This window comes from Lissotriton vulgaris, chromosome 10 (assembly GCF_964263255.1).
Source record: "Lissotriton vulgaris chromosome 10, aLisVul1.2, whole genome shotgun sequence".
Classification (NCBI taxonomy): domain Eukaryota; kingdom Metazoa; phylum Chordata; class Amphibia; order Caudata; family Salamandridae; genus Lissotriton; species Lissotriton vulgaris.
In genome coordinates this window covers 821,369,446-821,390,758 of record NC_141698.1, presented here as the reverse complement: position 1 = coordinate 821,390,758, position 21,313 = coordinate 821,369,446, and the positions used below count along the sequence as shown (strand labels likewise).

Genomic DNA, 21,313 nt, shown 5'->3' with positions numbered 1-21,313 from the left:
TCATATGTGGTGTAATATAATACAGTGCATTGTAGGGGTGTGATTTATATTTAGCTAAGGTAACTATAACTGCTGAATTTCATTGGTTTTAAATGAGTGAAATGTGAGCCTAGCTATAGAGTCCCTATAACCTTTGGTGTTTTACTGAAGAATAAAACAATTTTGGTATGTGGATGTGGAGTTAAGAATAGTAAAAATGTATATTTCCTCATATGCACTTACATTTACCTTTCGATATTTTGGTCCTTAATAATGTTGGCAACAATATTAAGGAATAACAATATTCCCTACTCGACATTTCAGACTACAGCCTCTTCTAGACGAAAGGCCACACTTAACAGTGGCTCCAGTTCATTTCGAATTGCTATGACAATATCTGCTTTTGTGTTGGTACAATCACAAACTCTCACCTTGCTCTTTGTTTACTACTAGAGAACCACAAATGTTTACAGGTACCAAGTGATCAGCAGGGCAGTGACGTTCTTCTACCCAGGTAAAAGCTAACATAGGTGAGTTGAGACTTCTCAAGCCAGCGTGTACTTTCAACGTCCTGCACCTGCTCCTGGTGATGTGGAATGTAATTAATAATGCTGCAGTGTGAGGCAGTATCTGAATTTTCCCCATTATTCACAGAAAACATTTTAAAAAAAGAAAGCATTAAATGCTTGCCATTCATTTTAGATTCCACTCAACAGATAACCCTCTGGAATCACAAAGTCTATCTCTTGCGATAAAATGGCCAATGAGTGAAACAGATCCAAAGTAGGCTTTACAATTGCCACTGAGGACTATGCAACAAAGGTCGCTAGTCCCCTCGTGTATTTTGGATTGTGTGACAGCAGACACAAATCTAGGCAAAAGTCCTATAATCTGGGAAACCATTCTTAGAATTATGTTAAAAAATACCAGGAGTGATATTGTTTGCACCAATATTCAACATTTCCACTTTTAAGACAGACAATCTTCTTTTGAGCTTGGCGAATGGGATGCTACATCAAAATGTGGTAGATATCCTTTCCACCATATTACAAGTGTTGTAGGCTATAATGCACTTACAGAACATGGGATCCTGCAATCCCTGTATAAAAATCCGTATCTAATGTCCTTATTTCGAGTGATCTGTGACAGTCCTAGTTGCTTATAATAAAGATATAGAGCTGAATTCTGATATCATATTGCCCATGGGAAAGGGGGGATGAAGGGCATAATTAAAGTTGCAGATAACAAAAATGAAAATGAAAGATGGATTTCCCTGCTTCTGATCGGTTCTACTGAATGAATGGTGAAAAGGAGGAAGGAGATAATTTTGACAAATGTTTAGTGTTTTAAACGTCTATGGTAATGATAGAAAAGAGACTCTCTCTGCATGTTTCTTCACATTCCGAGCTACAGCCCTTTCTTTTTTTATAAATCTGGCGTATTAAACTAATACTGATGTCTTTTTATAACAAACATCTAAATGGTGTGTTTAGTTTTGAACTGGACATTCTAATTTGATTCTTCATGCTTGCAAATATGCGATCTCTTTCAAATGAAATAGCAACACACCAAGGACTTACATGAGAAAAGTGATGGTGTGACAATGTATCATAAGGAATAAAGCACCTCCTACTATAAATGATATGGTTATTACGAGCCTTTGGCCTCATCCATCTAAATGGTCCTCAATGACTTGCAATATCTTTGTTATGTACACTGGGGGGTTCTTTATGGCTTTTTTAATACAGCAGACAGGATATCCACCACGTTTGTGATTGATTATTCTGTCTACTGTACTCCATGGTGAATAGTATCCAAACATAGGAGAATGCCCTTTTTTTCACTAAAAGAATGAACGTAAATTCCCCTGATTGGTGAAGACAGATAGAAGATATTGAAGTTGTCTGAACTGTAATGGACCCCTTTCAAGATTAGAAGTGGTCGTAACTTGTGTAATTTGGTGTAAAGTAATTATGTCAAATCACAGCAAAATTAAGGGAAATTATGCGAGGATCATAATCCATCCTTTAACAGTATTTTCTTAACCTTTTCGACGTGACGCAAATACTGCTGTGGTGCGGCGGAATTTGATGGGTGCACAGTTCGGACGGCCGGGGGCCATCCGACGCATCGAAGAGGTTAGAGCAAAATAGACCCTTGCATCTACAATGAACCTGAGGCTGCCTTTTGCGCTGAGAAAATAATGCTAAGTGCAACAGAACATGAATAGCAGTAACCACCAGCCACTCGCGCCACTGAGGGCCATATGTAGGTGGCCCAATACCGGTCGGTAACGGTAAAATTCGTTAAATTTCACCATTGCCGACCGGTATTTAGGTCAGAAGAAACCGGGGGATACCCAAATAACCCTTATATACCTGGGCATCAGACGTAATAAGGAAAACAACAAGTGGTATAAAGGAATAAATACAGAACAATTATTCAGGAAGGTACTTTTTAATTTACCCTCACTGTGTTTGTAATTCACAATGAATATATCAGACAAAATTATATCCTCATAGCTATCACCTAATCAATGAAATACAAAAAATGACATATATCATCACATTCTGTACATGGACACAAACTCTACATAAAACAACCGTAGTAACACTGAAAAATGTATTTTTGTTAGTGGCTTCCATACAAATCTGGACAGACCACTAAGAGGTAGTCTCAAAGACACACTTCAGAGTTAATCAACTGCTTCAAATTTGTTTACAGTGTGACACCCTATAATTTAGAAACACACTATATATCCATTGACTCGTCCTTAACAGTGTCGTCGACGTGACCATGTTTCAGCCTCACATCTTCTTAGGCCTCCTCAGGACAGGGTTTAAAACATTAATTTGTCTAGTGAAAACAGACTCATCATCTCCTACACATAATGTGTCATACAGAGGTATTAACTCTTTCCAGGAAAAGGGACATCAGTAACCCACGGTCTCCTTCTCTAAACAATGCTCCGAGGTCGGACCCCCAGGGAAGCAATCCTCAAGTGGCGTCCCCCTCCTCCTGAGCTGAACGCTCTCCTCACTAACACAACTTAGTGAGCGGGTCCATATCACTTACTCTACAGAGTGCTGTGTCTGTTATCGTCCCACATCCATGTGCTGGCAAAAAAAGTATTTAGGCATTTGAGATGTAGGGAGTATTCGGTATTAAGGAATCGGTAAATACCGATTCCTTAATACCGATTTATTATGGCCTTGGATTTAAGGAATCGGTAACAGGGTTTGCTTTGTATTACCAAATCTGTAATACAGAATGTCTTCACATTCATTCCTACGGACCTCCATGCCCATAGGAATGAATGGGTAGGTATTCGTTATTACCGAATCTCAATTACCGATTCGGTAATAACGAATATTAATAATTCAGTATAATATAATTCAGTATTTACCAAATTCTTACCTACATCTGAAATACTGATTCCTAAATACCGAATCTGTAAAATTTGGTATTTAGGAATCGGTATTTCCAAGTTACCTACATCTAGCCCTAAGTTCCTTGTTCCTATGCTCGTGTGGTAGGATTTTTGTATCAAATTTCTTTTAATTACTCAAATGGGTGTAATCACATAATTTTTGGTCATTTTGCATCTAGAGTAATGCAAAATTACAGAAATTGCTCTGATTACTACTGTGTTAGACCTGTCATCCTTGGTGTGGTTTTTCCCTGTCTTTCTGCTTCTGCCTCCTGTATTTTTGCTGTGTGCTGGCTTTCTTTTTGCTGGTCTAGATGTTTTAGGCACTTTGCCACTGCTGATCAGTGCCAAAGTGCAAGTGCTCCCTATGTAAATTATGTTATGGATTGTTGTTTCCAGGATTGGCATGTTTGATTTACTGGTAAGTCCCTAGTAAAGTGCACTGAGAGTGCCACTGCCTGTAAATCAAATGCTGCTACGTGTGCCTGCAGGACTGATTGTGACACCCACAGTAAAGGTATCTCAGCCTTGTAAAGGTAGATCAGACCTGCCACTGCAGTGTCTGCTTGCAGTTCTTACTGGTATGTCGACTTGGCAAGTGCACCCACCTACCAGGCCCTAACCTTCCCTTTTCTTACATGTGAGCCACCCCTAAGGTAAGCCCAAGGTACCCCATGGGCAGGGTGCAGTGTATGTTAAAGAAGAGGTGTGGTGCCACGGCCAGGGTGACTGACTCTGGAATCTGGGGGTCACGGTTCGATCCCTGGCGCCAGCAGCAGATTAGCCCAACACCATGTGACTCTGGGCAATAGCTTGCTTAATCTTCCCGACGGGTGATTGTTCGCGCTTTACAAATGTGGATTATTATTATTATTATTAAAAGGAGGACATGTACTGATGTCTGTGACATGTCCTGATAGTGAAATGCAGGGTAACTCATTTTTCACTTTTGAAAGGCTATCTGTCCCTTATGATAGACTGGGGAATCCTCTGTAACATCTAACTGGTATAACTTCCCATGGGGACAAGATAGAAAGCTGGAGTTTAGTATGCCTGAACTCAGAATATAAAAATGCATCTTTAAGTAAAGGTGATTTTTATATCATCAGTCCAACAAGTACCAACTTGCACCTACTGGGGTGAACCACTCAAGAATTCATGTACCAGAGACCCGAGGGGCGATCAGTAGGAGGGGCTAGCGGTGTGCGGTCCATTGCGATTGTTTCTACAAATTGGCTCCCTTGAGCTTTGAGCTGATGAGCTTCTGGACGACGCACCTGCGAGCCGGTTCGGGCATCGAGGCCTTTGACGGTTGCTTGGCGGCCTTCTCTTCCACCCCTAACTATTTTCTCTACTGATGAGGGAAGTTATCCCGTAACCCGTACCATGTCTTGGGCGATATCCTAAAACCCGGGACATGTATCGGGTCTAGAGATCATCAGTCCAACAAGTACCAACTTGGACCCACCAGGGTGAACCACTCAAGAACTTCATGTACCAGAGTCCCGAGGGGCGATCCGGAGGAGGGGCTAGCGGTGTGCGGTCCATTGCGATTGTTTCTACAAATTGTCTCCCTTGAGCTTTGAGCTGACGAGCTCCTGGACGACGCACCTACGTGCCGGTTCGGGCATCGAGGCCTTTGACGGTTGCTTGGCGGCCTTCTCTTCCAGCCCTAACTATTTTCTCTACTGATGAGGGAAGTTATCCCGAAACCCGTACTATGTCTCGGGCGATATCCTAAAACCGGGGAAATGTATCGGGTCTGGAGATCATCAGTCCAACAAGTACTAACTTGCACCCACTGGGGTGAACCACTCAAGAACTTCATGTACCAGAGTCCCGAGGGGCGATCCGGAGGAGGGGCTAGGGGTGTGCGGTCCATTGCGATTGTTTCTACAAATTGGCTCCCTTGAGGTTTGAGCTGATGAGCTTCTGGACGACGCACCTGCGTGCCGGTTCGGGCATCGAGACCTTTGACGGTTGCTTGGCGGCCTTCTCTTCCACCCCTAACTATTTACTCTACTGATGAGGGAAGTTATCCCGAAACCCGTACCATGTCTCGGGCGATATCCTAAAGCCCGGGACATGTATCGGGTCTAAAGATCATCAGTCCAACAAGTACCAACTTGCACCCACTGGGGTGAACCACTTAAGAACTTCATGTACCAGAGTCCCGAGGGGCGATCCGGAGGAGGGGCTAGCGGTGTGCGGTTCATTGCGATTGTTTCTACAAATTGGCTCCCTTGAACTTTGAGCTGACGAGCTCCTGGACGACGCACCTGCATGCCGGTTCGGGCATCGAGGCCTTTGACGGTTGCTTGGCGGCCTTCTCTTCCACCCCTATTTTCTCTACTGATGAGGGAAGTTATCCCGAAACCCGTATCATGTCTCGGGCGATATCCTAAAACCCGGGACATGTATCGGGTCTAGAGATCATCAGTCCAACAAGTACCAACTTGCACTTACTGGGGTGAACCACTCAAAAACTTCATGTACCAGAGTCCCGAGGGGCGATCGGGAGGAGGGGCTAGCGGTGTGCGGTCCATTGCGATTGTTTCTACAAATTGGCTCCCTTGAGCTTTGAGCTGACGAGCTCCTGGACGACAAACCTGCGTGCCGGTTCGGGCATCGAGGCCCTTGACGGTTGCTTGGCGGCCTTCTCTTCCACCCCTAACTATTTTCTCTACTGATGAGGGAAGTTATCCTGAAACCCGTACCATGTCTCGGGCTATAGCCTAAAACCCGGGACATGTATCGGGTCTAGAGATCATCAGTCCAACAAGTACCAACTTGCACCCACTGGGGTGAACCACTCGAGAACTTCATGTACCAGAGTCCAGAGGGGCGATCCGGAGGAGGGGCTAGCGGTGTGCGGTCCATTGCGATTGCCGGCAGCAGATTAGCCCAACACCATGTGACTCTGGGCAATAGCTTGCTTAATCTTCCCGACGGCCCCCAGCGCCTAGAGACCCTTACGGGTGATTGTTCGCACTTTACAAATGTGGATTATTATTATTATTATTATTATTATTATTATTATTATTATTATTATTATTATTATTATTATTATTATTATTATTAAAGGAGGACATGTACTGATGTGTGTGACATGTCCTGATAGTGAAATACAGGGTAACTCATTTTTCACTTTTGAAAGGCTATCTGTCCCTTATGATAGACTGAGGAATCCTCTGTAACATCTAACAAGTATAAATTCCCATGGGGACAAGATAGAAAGATGGAGTTTAGTATGCCTGAACTCAGAATATAAAAATGCATCTTTAAGTAAAGGTGATTTTTATATTGTGTGTTTGAAAATATAACTTTTAGAAAGTGGGTTTTTTCTTCCTTAGCTATCCTGTGCACCTCTGCTGGTTTAAGGATTGACTGTCTAGCTCTGGAGTAACAGGGGCTGGAGATGTGCATTCACTGTAGAAAGTCACTGGAGGGGTCGAGGTGTGTCCTGTCTTTCCGGGATGAGTCAGGGCTGGGCTGAATAGACCTGGGCTGCATTTAGATTAGTGGTAGGAGAATTCCTTGCACCTGAATATGCCTGGTCTGCCTTACACAATGCTGTCTCCACCTCCTGCCAGGCAGCTAGACCACAGAAGACAGAACTGTCTTGGACTGAGCACAGGGTCTTTCTGACACAAGAGAATAAAGAGAAATACAATATAAATATAGCTGCCCAGACCCCAGAACATTTGAACACGCTTGGATTAACGAACCTATCAAGATGAAAAACTGGGGAAGCTGTGAGAAGAGACTGCCACTTTGCTGTCTGCTTTGAGGTGCTAACCTGCAGTAGCTGCTGCTGTTTTGGGCAGAGAAAGGACTGTACAGAACTTTCTGTAACTTTTTCTGCTGAGCATCTCCAAGAGCTTGAAGTAGAGTTTGCCCCCTGTTCAAGAAATCTCAAAAATAGCAAAGACTTCACCTTCGTCAGGGTACTGCCTCTGGGACCCTGCGTTCCAGTTGCCACCGAGGGAAAATGCAGCCTGCCCCCATCACCGACACCGCTATCAGCGCCGTGATCTGAAGACACCACAGCGGGCACTGCCACACTTTGCACTGCAGCCCCGGTCTCACCGATGACAATGACTGCTGCCACCGAGCTGTAGCTTGCACTACGACCTGTGGGCACCTCACTCTGCATCGCCTCGGTTCACTCTGTCGCCCTGGTCACACCGATGAAGACGCTGCAAGCTGAAATCGCCACCACTGCCTGCACCATGATTTGGGGGGGCACTGCTCATAAATCACATGATGTACCTCACCGTCCCACACCGCAGTCGGGCCCACCAATGCCAGCTCCCATCTACAGGTACCACCGCCTGCACCATCACCTGTCAGCACCACAAAGAGCCACAACCCACTTTGCACCGCTGTCCTGGGTTCACCGATGCTACTGGGAGACCGTCAACGAGCCGCTGTCTGCACCGCGACCTCAGGACGCTGCACGCCACACCTCTCCACTACACTCTGAAACTGTGACAGATACCGCAATCGGCCCACACCGACACAGTCGACCAGAACCAAAGGCACTATTTGTAAGGCATTATACAGATCAACAAGAGAGAGAGGACTAGATAAGCTAGCCTGTATCCCCAGTTTATATATATAAATCAATAAAGGCTAGCTAGTTTAAGGGAAATATTTTGGAGACTCAGGTACGTCAGCAGTGACAATATGTGGAAAAAACACTGTTTTCCTTTGAAAGCCCTCACCCACCGACCTAGTCGGTGGCATGCTTCATCATCGGGCCCACCACAGTGGCACCGAATGTGCCCCGGGTGTGCTTCAACGCCAGGTGACTGCGGAGCTGGTATTTTGCTGAGTGTGCAGTGAAGGGGTGTGAAGGTGAGAAATTAAAATGCTATCCAGGAGGTCCCAGCACCCGAGGGTTTAGCAATATTTAATAAACTGGGCCTCTGTTAGCAGGTTAAAAAGGCAATAGGACGTTTTAAGGGAGAGTTACAATGACCTCCAGCGTCCAGTGTGGTCTACATGTTTCAGCCAGTGCCTTTTGTTGTAAGCTGGCTTTCCTCAGGACCAAAGAGGGTGAAAAGTGCAAATTATAATAAACTATATTAAGTGAGTGTTGTTATTTTCTCTATGTGTCGCGCACGCTAAGGCGCTGTAACTGTTAGAGGGGGATTCCCTCAAGCTTTTTCTGTTATTTCAATGTAAAAAGCCTCATGGGTCGCCTGGCAGAGAAAGAGACCGAGTAGTTCGGTCTGGTTCCTCCTGGGACCTATTCGTCCATCCGCGGCGCCCGAAATGCCATTTGTAAGGCTTCTTAACCCGACGCCGGTCCACACAGGTCGATAAAAACTGTTGGATTTGGTTGTTTTCAGCACCGCTGTAGCACTGGACAGAGCCACTGAGTTGAATGAACTGCATTTTTAAGGTTATTCCTGCAAAGTGCATATTTTTATTAACACCTTGGCTGCTTAAGATATTCCCCTGTTGTGCTGGACCATAATAGAAATGGGTGTGGTCATTCCGAGCTCAGCTCGTCATGAGCACACGAGCACTGTGCCTCACCAAAGGGGTTAATGTATGTTGAATTTTTGTTGTTTTGTTCTTGTTTGGTTTAGATAAAGATTACCTATTTTTCTAAACTGGTGTAGTATCCATTTGTAGTGTTTTCACTGTATTATTGTATGTGTGCACAAATTATTTACACACTGCCTCGGAGGTAAGCCTGTCTGTTCGTACCAAGTGAACAAGTAGGTGAGCAGGGGTTGCCTAAGGGCGTAACTCCCTTACCCTCACTAGAAGCAAGGGTCCCTACTTGGACAAAGGTGCACACCATTGCCAACTAGAGACCCCCATTTCTAACATCCAGCATAATTTCGAATTTTCCCAGACCTACGTATGATGGAGTCCCAAACTTTTCATTTGTACTGGTTTAGCCAAACATATGTAATAATCCAAATCTCCAGGCATATATGACATGTGTATTAGGCTGGGTTATATTGTCATTAGCAGCTCCAGGTTTGTTTTAATTAGGACTAGAGTGACTGATATACATATGAAAACAATGTCTCAAACATTATGGATGATAGAGCATTACCACTTGATCTTTCAACCTGTTGCAGGCCTACATTTACATGTCTTAATTGAAGAAACCAAGAATTCTACTCACAAGTTGCAATACAGAAGACTAACAACAGTTCCCCAAACATCTTCAACATTTCAGGTTTTTGAATGGACTTTGGGATGTATTTAAAATTGACCCAATATCATACACTTCGTAACCGTAGCCTCACAAGTCATTCCAGGTTCCACATGCAGGTTTGATGGGTAACCAAGCCCTTGGAGACTTCCCTACAGCCTTATGTCACAACTTATAACTAGAATGTGAGCACACTGAAGAAATCATCCAACTTTTCAATCACAAAGGTTGATCTTCTTTATTTAGTTCTGTTTCACATATTTACGTCTGACTATAGCCAAAACATGTTTCATCATAAAGATGTGATCAATGACTTCATTATGAAATGATTATGGATTATTGCTGATCTTTCAAAGAAGTAGTAAATTGCTGTCTTATTCAGTGGCATCAGGGCAGTTTCTCTTTGCGGGCAGAAGAGCGCCCCCCCCCCCCACTTGCTGGGAGCACAGAGATAAACACAGAATAATAAAATTATAATTACCATTTTATTTATTCTGTGTGCACCCGGCCATAGCGAGTGGATGGTGGGGGCGGGGCAGATTGCTGCAGATTGCAGGATGACATTGTAAGTGCTCAAGTTTGCATGTCAGATTGGCCGGCTGCCTATGGCTGGCCAATCTGACATTCGCACTTCAAAGTCAGCAATTCTAGCACTGTAAAACAGCAGAGGGATTGCAGGCACAGGCCCCTAACCTTAAAAGAGCAATGGGTTAGCCCGCTCCAACCCCAACGCTAGAGGTGCTCTGCAGCTCCAGGATTGGTTAGATTTGCGGTGTACAAGGAGAGAACTCCTTCTCTTTCCTTCTGTTCCTCATCACCCACACAATCGGCGGGAGGAGAGAAACATATATTTGGAGTGCCCAGTAGCCGGCAGCATTTAATGTGAGTGCGCACCAATAATTAATGTTGCTAGTCACCACTGGGTGGTATAAACTTTAAGTCACATGTATGTTTGTGCATTTTTGAAGTGTGTGAGTGTTTGCACAATTGTAAAGTAATGGAATCCAAGTACTCAGTGCTTTCAGACTCTCGATATGTGTTTTCACCAGTATAAATGAAGTCCTTTTCTTGCAAGTGTTTTGAAATAGTTGCATCTCTGCGGGTGGCGGTGAGAACACGCTTTGACTTTTTCATCGCTCACGGCACTCAAGGGACGTCTGATAACACTGAATGCTTGGACTTCATTCTTTTTATAGTGGTGGCAAAAACACACGCAATTCAACACCGCACGAGAATGCAAGAGAGACTTGAGGTTGATACTTATACAGCCACTGAGATAGGACAACAATGTACAACTCTTTTGGACGGTCAGCAATAATCTGTTTTAGTTTCCTGATGAATTCATTGATCACACCTTTATCACGAAATATGTGTTGGCTGGGGCCACACCGAAATATGTGAGACAGAACTGAATAGGAAAGATCAACCTTTGTGATTTCATAGTTGGATAGTTTCTTTCATATTATAAGTTTAGGAACGTTTGTTCCAATTTGAGGAATATTTGAGTCACCACTCCCCCAACTTTGTTGAGCACTGACCTCTTTAATACAGACCCTGCTACTACACTACAGACCAACTAAGAAGTGAGTGAACAAGTATAACCTCTTACTGCCAGATCCTGTGCTTGTGCCACTCCATACCCAGACTCCAAATACCTACCAGGAAAGACAGCCCCCTATTGTTCTTGTGTGGCCTTACTGTGTCAGCAACACAAACTAACTCAGTCCAGATCTCTTGCTTTCTTTCAGGCCTAGAAGAAGTTTAACTTATGCCAGCGTAATCAGAGTAATTTAAGTTATTCCACATTACTTTTGTGATGCGAAATTATTGATTTTTTGTGATTACGCCAGCTTAAGTAATTAAGACAAATTTCTGGCAAAAATCCTAACACAGGAGCACAGGAACCACTAACAAAGAGACAGCGAGTGGCTGCTGGCTACTGCTGTTCATGTCCTGCAGCATTTAGAGTTATTTTATTAGACCAAACTGGATCCTCTGCTACATTTTGGACGTGATGGTGCAATTTGCATTATACCAACAGAACTACATTCTGGATTATGCTTCTTACACATTCACACATAAATATGAGTCATTTTTCCATAATTACAAGTAATTACGATAGATAGAAACACGCCACGTACTGGCGACCCTACTTTCCATTCGCAAGATGGGTAAAACGTGGTAAAGGATCTTCGTGCCATGCAATGAATTTATGACTATGATGCTATACTTTAGACCACATTCAAGAAAAAAGCAACACAACTGACCAAGTAAGCAAGCAAATGTCACATTAGCTGCATAATGTGTTTTCCAAAGTGCACAACAGCAACTTTAAAACTAACCGGCACAATTATTGAAAAAAGCACTTTGTGATACTGTGAAAGTGCTGGACTCAACTTATGTTTCCTGACTTAAAAATCGAAACAATACCGTTCGAATGAGACTTATTAAACCGCCACTTAAAAAAAATATTTTCAAAGCTGTTTCAAAATAGTATCAAGGTATGCTTTGTTTTGCATACATGTGGAAATGTTAACCAGACGTGGGATTCGATAATTCATATCATACTCAAATAATACTCAATATATCTATGTATTTATTTATCTATCTATCTATCTATCTATCTATCTATCTATCTATCTATCTATCTATCTATCTCTCTCTCTCTATATATATATATATATATATTGCTGAAATACACACAAACAACATGCACCTTTGCAGACAGCAGATCAACAGCTGGATATACACTACCGAGAGCCCAAAAGACCTAGTATCTACTTTATGTTAAACGTTGCATGTTCCTCGCACCTAAGAGCAGCTGCACACCTTATGGAGAGGATTGTTATTGTAGCAGGGCATCTAAGCCTGCACATAGAACAGTATGGTGTATGGGTCCAGTAGAGACCGAGTTACAGAAAGCAGGATGTGACTGTGGGTAGGGATGCTCCTGAACTATGTTACACGTGTTTATGAATGCAAGCACATATAGATTCAGGGGTGGGCAGCGTAACTTCTAGAGCACATCACAGAAAATAACCAGAAGTGTTTTCTATCATATGGATCAAGAGTCGAGTATGTATTAACAGTCCGCACTAGCATAACATATGCATAACATGGCTAGATTTCAAGTAGTTATATATTTAAAAAATATATATAATCGGTTTGTCACATTCAGGAAGGATGCATTCGCTGGTCCGTTATTGAATTTCGACTAGAAGTGTATAATGGGACAAAAAAAACACCACGTTTCTACTAGCCAATTCAAGAATTGGGGGTGGGTGGGTGGGTAGTTTCGCTGGTTCCACACTTCCAAGTTTCAGCCATGCTTTTATCATACAGAGCCATAGTAATAAATTCTCCATTTATATCAATAGGTTAAATGCCATCCCTGAAAATTAAGTCCATGGTTTGCTCTGGTACGCATTCTGACTCGCGCGAACATCGTCCTGCCAACAGAGCCCTTATTATGTGACCCACAGGGCCAACTAGGGAGGACTTGATGGACTTTCATGTCTGCTTTTAAAATGTTGGTTTGTAACTCGTATGGTAAAAAACATTTTTTGTACTGAGTTGTCGTCTTAATACGAAAAAAAAACTAAACATTCTAACTTAAACTTACTAAGCAAGAAAAAAAGCGTGTGGCGCGCTAAGGAGAGCACAGAAACATTTGTAAATGTGGTTTGACTGACAATCAACTTCCCAGTAATGCACGCCCGGCCAGATCCCAGTACCGTGCCAACATAGTCCGTATATTTGGCCCTCGCAGTCAATCAATAAATCACGTCAATAAAACACTTTCTCGCTTAAGTTCTCAGCCTGGTCAAGAATGCTCCTCTCAGCAGTCCGCTATTCAGTGCAATTGCCGTTCTCTCCCCAGTGCCGGTCCTACTGACAAACTCATGCTCTGCAAATGGTGCTATTAATTCTCAGACAACCCCTCGTAGAGGCAAAGCTGCAGAGCCCTCACGGGGGCTTCTGGTGTTCAGCAGAGCATACAGTTTGCGCCCCCTCCACTCACTGCGCCAAGGAATAAGTCCTAGTCCCGCAAAACAAACAGAACATTTGGAGTCGGAATGTGAGAGTAGTAGCTTTAACCTGGTTTCAGAGTGCCTCTATGCCTTGCAAATAAAACAAAATTATGGAGTCTGTCCTGTAAGAGTTAATCGCTTAATTCGCTCTGTGCCTTCCTTTCCTGTGCCCCCGAAAGTGCGTGAATGTGGTGTGTACTTACGGGACGCCGCGACCGCACCAGACAGCCTGCTGATGCTCACAATCCCGAGAAGCAGCACAGTTCCCCCGGCTCTGCAACCCCAAAACATGGCTTCAGTCCGTGGCTGATCCTCGCTGAACTGTCCGCGCCACCCCGGCCCCGCAGTCCGCTTCCCCGCTTGTGGGTGTGCGAGTGGCTGTGGCAGTCCGGGCTGTGCTCGCAGCCGCGGCTCCTCTGCTCAGGTCCCAGCGCACAGTGCAGCTCGGTCGATGTCACATGCGATGTATAGTATGATCCCGGATAGGGGCGGGCAGAAGTGTGCTGAGGCATAAAAGAAACAAGCACAGATGAGGAAATCCGGTGCAGGCGCGAGTAGGGGCAGGCCGTGCAGAGGGTGTTGTGAACAGACCAAGGGAAGTCACTGTGAGGGGCTCAGGTGCGGGCGCTGCAGCTGCGCCCTTCCCGCCTGTCCGCAAACCGATGAAGATACACACACGCTGCTGGTACCCCGCCGGCTCTCAGATACGCTATTTATACCGCGCGCACGCAGGCAGACACACAAGGCAGACGTGCACACCCACTGCGTGCCATGGAGAGGAGGAGCGCCGCACAGGCCCCAGGGCACCCGGCGCCACCCTCCCTGATGAGGAAGAACGGGTGCCGATCGACCGTGCAGCCCAAAGGCGAGCGCAGCCTACCGCGAGATCAGCTCAGGAAGACTTCCTCCTGGCCCCTGCTCCGGAGCGCGTTCACTGCAGCACCTTGGAAAGCGCCTCCTTTGAACTCCAGCAAACCACTAAATGCCTCATCAAGGGGGGGCAGGAGCGGCAGCAGCCCCGAGGCTCTGTGCACCATTCTACTGAGCGCGCACCGCGCCTCTGATGCATCGAACAGACGATTCCGGGTCGCTGTCCGCGGTGCTGAAGTGTGCAGAACTACGGGAGACTATGATGAACCGATGAGTTGTCCGGCTCCTCGCCCACGTACCCCTCCCCTTTCAAAATGGTCTGGCCCGCTCATTTCCCGTGCCCGGGGATACTCGATCAAGGGGCCTCGTCAGTGCTTTTCCACTCGGTCCTTGAGAGAAGTAGCCCGATAACCAGAAGAGCGGAAGCGGCAGATTCAGATGGATTTTTTTCCTCATGCAATATTTACAAAGGAGAGAGGGTAATAGGATTTTACACTGCAGTCTGCTGCTCGCCTCTTTGCAGTCTTGCTCTCATGTTAAGTAGTAGTTCACTTCAGAGTATCACAAGCTTAAAGTTGCTTTCGTTTTTTCCTGCCTGGTTGCACTCACCAACTTGTGGGCACCAGCCACCTAGTGGTTGGAAAATCCTACCGCAGTTCAGCAGAGATCTGATCCTGTGCCCACTATAAGAACTGGGCAATTTATACGGCTGACGTTGCCCAGGACCTTTTGATTTTTCTTAACTTTATATATGGTATACTTGCATACATAGGGTTTTAGTCGGACCTTTTTACCCATTGGTATGTTGTTGTGCTACACACATATTTATTTTGCCGACTATAGCTCACGGCCTAGGGCAGTGGGTCAGATCACGTAACCAATTGGCTAACTTTACGTAAGCACTGTGTTTTTTTTCCTAAGGAGCGCATTCACTCACAAAGTAGTGCCTTTAGTGCCGGGTGCTACTACTGCAGACTGTTTTTTAAGACCAAAAACGTCTGCTTTTAGCCAAGTTGGATTTTATATTGGTGGGGGTCGAGCGTCCCTTCTAATAATATGACTGACATAAACATGCAAACAAATAAAATAAGCACTGGCAAAATCAAAAGGCTGGCCGACAACAGTGGAGTATTAGCTTTGTTATTGCTTGTTTTTCTAGTCTGCAGTAAGGAGAACCAACTCAGCCTTATGTGGATCAATTTGTACTTACAATGCACTAGAAAACAAACAGTAGATGATATCCGGCAGCAGTCCATCCATCTTTTGCAAGGCGGTAAGACGGGGAGTCAAGGGCAGTTTGTTAAACAACTATTCTGATTAGTTAGCAACAGCAAATAAAAGTGGCCCGAAGGGGTTCACTTTTGATTTGCTGTAAGGGTGACCAATCGGATTGCTCTACCGTCTACAATCTGATTGCCAACCATTTCAGTCAATGAAAACAGTTCCATGTGGTAGGACCATTCTTATTGTCCCGTGGCTGCCACTTATAATAGCTATATCTAACCTCTGCTTATGTCGATCACCCACTGCCATCCAGAGATGCGCGGGCAGCCATAGCACAGATTATTTTCTGTGCTTGGACATTGAAGTCCTCCTTTTCTTTTCTCTGCTCTCGGAGCATATTTTAAACCAAAGTGGGTGCAAGTCCATAATGTCAGATTTTTTTCTGTCAAATTTCAGTGATTTATTTGACAGAAGCATACCTACCTCTATGCATATGTAAATAAGATGCAGGCATAATATTTTCTCCTGCGCTTGTATGTACCGTGTCATCTTCCTTAGTAGACAAGCAAGGCACTTTATTGATTTTTGCTGATGGCTGAGAACTTGGTAGTATGATGTTATCAATGGGAGAACGCTTACAGACTAGAATTAACAGATTCACAATAGGGATAACTTTGTTCCACTTCTTTGCCCTCGCCCTCTCTCATTCTGAGCTTTTGGCTAGATGATATAGCCACAAAAATAGAGTGAGGAGAAGGTACAGCATCCAGTCGCTTATGGCTGGCCAGACAGGCTTTGTAAAGTCCCTAGTCAAGCTGCATTCATTTGGGAGAAAGACTCAATCATAAATAAAGTGCTTGCAGAATGCAGATGGGGAATGGGGATGCCCACTTAGTTATCTTCAGTATCTTCCTGACATGTCTGTCTGGAGAATACCACTGAAGATGCAAAGAGTATATATTTTACAGATAAATGATTTGTCGCATCCCGGGTATAGTATGTGAAATATGGGAAGTTATTCATCTATCAATGATGTCCGCAAGGTACCTGACTTGGTGGTGCCGGTACCTCATACCCATCAGATGTATGATGATTAACACCAGTGAAAGTGGAATAGGATTCCCCTAGGCAGTTTTAGTAAGCCCCTCCGACTCTCAGCTAGGTCTTGCAGGTATTTCTAACACATCAGTTTCAGCTTCTTGTTTGGAAAAAGTCATATCATACACCGAGCAATTTAGATAATTGATTTTTCTTTTATTAGACCCAGTTACATATTGTGAGAAATATGGGTCAGGGGATCCCAGGGCCATCAGAAGCTATTGATCCCGCGCCATGTCAACTGGAGCATTTTGTAACTGGTTTCCTCTGGTCCCCATACTGTGGAACCTTTAGCAGGGAACCTCATACATAACCCTTATACAAAGTGGCTCTCAAGGTGGGGAGGTATAGCCGCCAAAGGATAATTCAGGAAGATGCTGTGGGCTAGAGAATCAGAATTCAACAGGACATGAAATAGCACTCAATAAATCATTGTTCAGTCAATTCTTTTACTTTTAAAAAGGAAACAAACTTTCACACTTATAAGACTAACTACTGTGCATAAGTGTACTTAGCCCTTTCTGCGGGGCCATATCCTTACTTTTTGCCTTCACCTTCCTGCTTTCTGAACCCATTTTGTTGGGGCTTTTATAACTCAGCACACTTTACCACCGATAATAAGCAGTGCCAAAGTGCTTGTGCTCTCTCCTTATAACATGGTAAAATTGACTTCCACCCAATGAGCACATCTCATTTATTTTTAAATTCCTAACAAAGTGGTACAAGATGTACCCAGGGCCTGTGAATTAAATGCTACATGACCCGGAATGGTTTAATTTTGTTACTCAGTTCGATGTTCTTGTGCTGCTGGAGATTTGGGCTCATGAGCCAGTAGTATGGGATGGGTATAAGAGTCATAATGTAGCAGCAATCCCTTCTCCTGGCCAGAGAGGGTGTGGAGGTCTGTCCATTTTGACCCATAATTCTAAGCAGCTACAGGTTGTTCCCATCCCCTTAAGTCATACAGGGATTCAGATTCTATGGGTGGCCTCTTCACCGGACTCACATTTTGTCTTGGTACATTTCTATAAACAGTCAAGCAACTTTGTTGTCAGATCAAGGTGTTATTTCAAGCATTATCAAGTTTAGAAGCCAGGTCACTTGCTTTTATAAAGGCCTTTACTGTTTTGTGGCTACGGATTTTAGTGCAAAGTTAGGTACATACCAACATGGAGGTAACCCCTTTATGATTGGAGACTCTCCTCTTACCACACATAGTTTGGACTGTAGAGGGCAGGTGTTATTTGAAGCTCTTGAACACACAGGTCTGTGTAATGTGATGACTGGGGGAGGCTGTCTGTTGAAGGATTTACCCACATTTGTTGATTGGGGTAAAGGAATGATAATTATGTTTTTATATCCAGGTCTCTTGTGTCAGTGAGATACTGACATCTTTTTCCCTTCAGTGTGGGGTTAGACAGGGATGTGTGTTGGCACCACCACCTTTTCTCTTATTTATCAATGGTCTGAACACTTATTTGGTCCCACACGGGAAATGCCAGCCTAAGCTAAAATCAGTTCCTGTACCTTCCCTACTATACATGAATACCGCAGTGTTGATGGCCTGAACGGTAAATGGGCTACAAGCTCTTGTTGACCTCTTTGCCAACTTTATGGATGGACTTGACCTGAAAGTGAATAGCAGTAACACACATTACCACCTTTGCAGATTTATAAAATGAAATGCTTACTTGTACTTCTGTATTGTGCAGCTATCTTGGGATATTGCAATGGTAAGGTTTTACAGCAAGAGGAGAAAAACTTTTGTAGGCGGCAGCTGTGCTTGGCTCCTAATAGCACATCCTTATTTGTACATGAAGAATTGTGCCTTGACTAAGTGGAGGGTTCTGTGAAGCTGGCTCCCGTGCTAATGTGGATCTCTTTGTTGTGTGGGGATCACTTGGGATTTAACAGGCATGTGATTGAGGACTGCCTTGGGTGTAACTACGGTCTCAGAAGTCCATGGCAGAGTTATATTGAGTCTTTTGGCCTAACCTTTTTATAAGCCGGATCTCCTTAGCAAGAGGGATAGTGGAGCAGTTGGGGAACGTTTTTCAAAGCATCTAAAGGAACGTAGGGATTCAGAGGTGCTAAAAAGGGCGACCTCTAGATCACTTCTGCTCCTCCAAACTGTGGCAGGTCCTGAACCTTATATTCTCGCTGTTACCAATCGGTGGGAAAGATCACTTATGACAAAATATTGGTTGGAGTCTGTTGGACTTGTCCCTTTTTGCAGGGTCATCCCTAAACTTTTTGCCTTTCTCCTAGCCTTTTTTCTGACATGGTGTTTGTGGTTTTAGGACTCTGGGCTCTTTAGCACTGTTGTCCAGTGTAAAGTGCTTGTGCTCTCTGTGTTGAATATGGTAAGATTTGGCCTATTTAATTTACCTGTCAGTCCCTTGTAAAGTGGTATCTCATATACCCGGTATACAGCAGGAATATCGACGGGATAATATCGACTAGCAAAAATATGGAGGTAAGAATATCGATTTAGTAAAATATTGTTTAAAAAAATATTGTTGTTGTAAATATCAATTTTGTAGAATAACATAAATATCGACAAATAAAAATATCGTTGTATAGAATATAGTTGAGAGAAATATCGTATATAATATCGCAATTATAATTAGATGTGTTATATAAATGTTAAAAAATGTATGTTTTATGTTATATTTTTATTAATTTTATGTCTATTGTCATTATTATTGGAAAAAAAATTAATATAAATGATAAAATATTAGTAAATTTTTTAGGAGCGGGTTATTGGTTTTATAGGGGATAAGGGTGGGTAGTAATTTAAAAAAGTTGGGTAAAAATTTATTTAGAATTGTAAAAAAAAAAATTCGAAAAAGAATATTTTAATTTGAAAATCGAAATTTAAAAAAATTTAGATATTTAAAATTAATTTTGTTAATGAAGTATGTAAAAGTTTTAGTAGCGGGTTGTTGGTTATATAGGGGATAAGGGTGGGTAGTAATTTAAATTTTGTTAATTTATTTTTTTATAAATTAAAAAAAAAAAAAAATCGAATTTAGAGAATAGAATTTTTAAATTCGAAAATAATATATTATATTTTAACATTAAATTAAGCGTGTGATTGTTTATTTAGAGTGTTTATTTTAAAACAAATTTCGCAATTTAAAAATAGAAATTCGAAATTAGAAATTTAAAATTTGAAAGTAAATTTTTTTTGTAATTTACATTAAGTTAAGTGTGTTATATTTTATTAGTGTGTTGTATGTTTTATAGATGCTAAGGTTGGGTAGTAAATAATAATAATGTGTGTTAATAGTTTCAAAAATGTGAAATTGTTAATAAATTTCCCACTTTCCCTGAGTTATGTTGGATTGAAGTTAGAATAGTAAATTATTATGGTTTACTGTTCAGCACTTTCCCTGAGTTATGTTGGATTGGAGTTAGAATAGTAAATTATAATGGCTCACTGTCCAGCACTTTCCCTGAGTTATGTTGGATTGGAGTTAGAATAGTAAATTATTATGGTTCACTGTCCAGCACTTTCCCTGAGTTATGTTGGATTGGAGTTAGAATAGTAAATTATTATGGATGGTTTACTGTCCAGCACTTTACCTGAGTTATGTTGGACTGGAGTTAGAATAGTAAATTATTATGGTTTACTGTCCAGCACTTTCCCTGAGTTATGTGGGATTTGGAGTTAGAATAGTAAATTATTATGGTTTAATGTCCAGCAATTTCCCTGAGTTATGTTGGATTGGAGTTAGAATAGTAAATTATTATGGTTTACTGTCCAGCACTTTCCCTGAGTTATGTTGGATTGGAGTTAGAATAGTAAAATATTATGGTTTACTGTCCAGCACTTTCCCTGAGTTATGTTGGATTGGAGTAAGAATTTTATGTCTATTGTCATTATTATTGGAAAAAAAAATTAATATAAATGATAAAATATTAGTAAATTTTTTAGGAGCGGGTTATTGGTTTTTATAGGGGTTTAGGGTGGGTAGTAATTTAAAAAAGTTGGGTAAAAATTTATTTAGAATTGTAAAAAAAAAAATTCGAAAAAGAATATTTTAATTTGAAAATCGAAATTTTAAAAAATTTAGATATTTAAAATTAATTTTGTTAATGAAGTATGTAAAAGTTTTAGTAGCGGGTTGTTGGTTATATAGGGGATAAGGGTGGGTAGTAATTTAAATTTTGTTAATTTATTTTTTTATAAATTTAAAAAAAAATAAAAAATCGAATTTAGAGAATAGAATTTTTAAATTGGAAAATAATATATTATATTTTAACATTAAATTAAGCATGTGATTGTTTATTTAGAGTGTTTATTTTAATACAAATTTCGCAATTTAAAAATAGAAATTCGAAATTAGAAATTAGAAATTTGAAATTTGAAAGTACATTTTTTTTGTAATTTACATTAAGTTAAGTGTGTTATATTTTATTAGTGTGTTGTATGTTTTATAGATGCTAAGGTTGGGTAGTAAATAATAATAATGTGTGTTAATAGTTTCAAAAATG

General features: G+C 42.2%; 1 protein-coding gene across 1 annotated transcript in view; it reads right to left on the bottom strand.

Annotated features, from left to right (window-relative positions):
* CNTNAP2 (contactin associated protein 2) overlaps positions 1 to 14,610 on the bottom strand; it is a 2,542,823-nt gene extending 2,528,213 nt beyond the window's left edge. Inside the window, exon 1 of the mRNA XM_086939829.1 lies at positions 13,825 to 14,610. Within this exon, the coding sequence (XP_086795955.1) occupies positions 13,825 to 13,912 (88 nt within the window). The 5' untranslated portion in view covers positions 13,913 to 14,610. The remainder of the gene's footprint in view (positions 1 to 13,824) is intronic.
* Between the last annotated feature and the right edge of the window lie 6,703 nt (positions 14,611 to 21,313).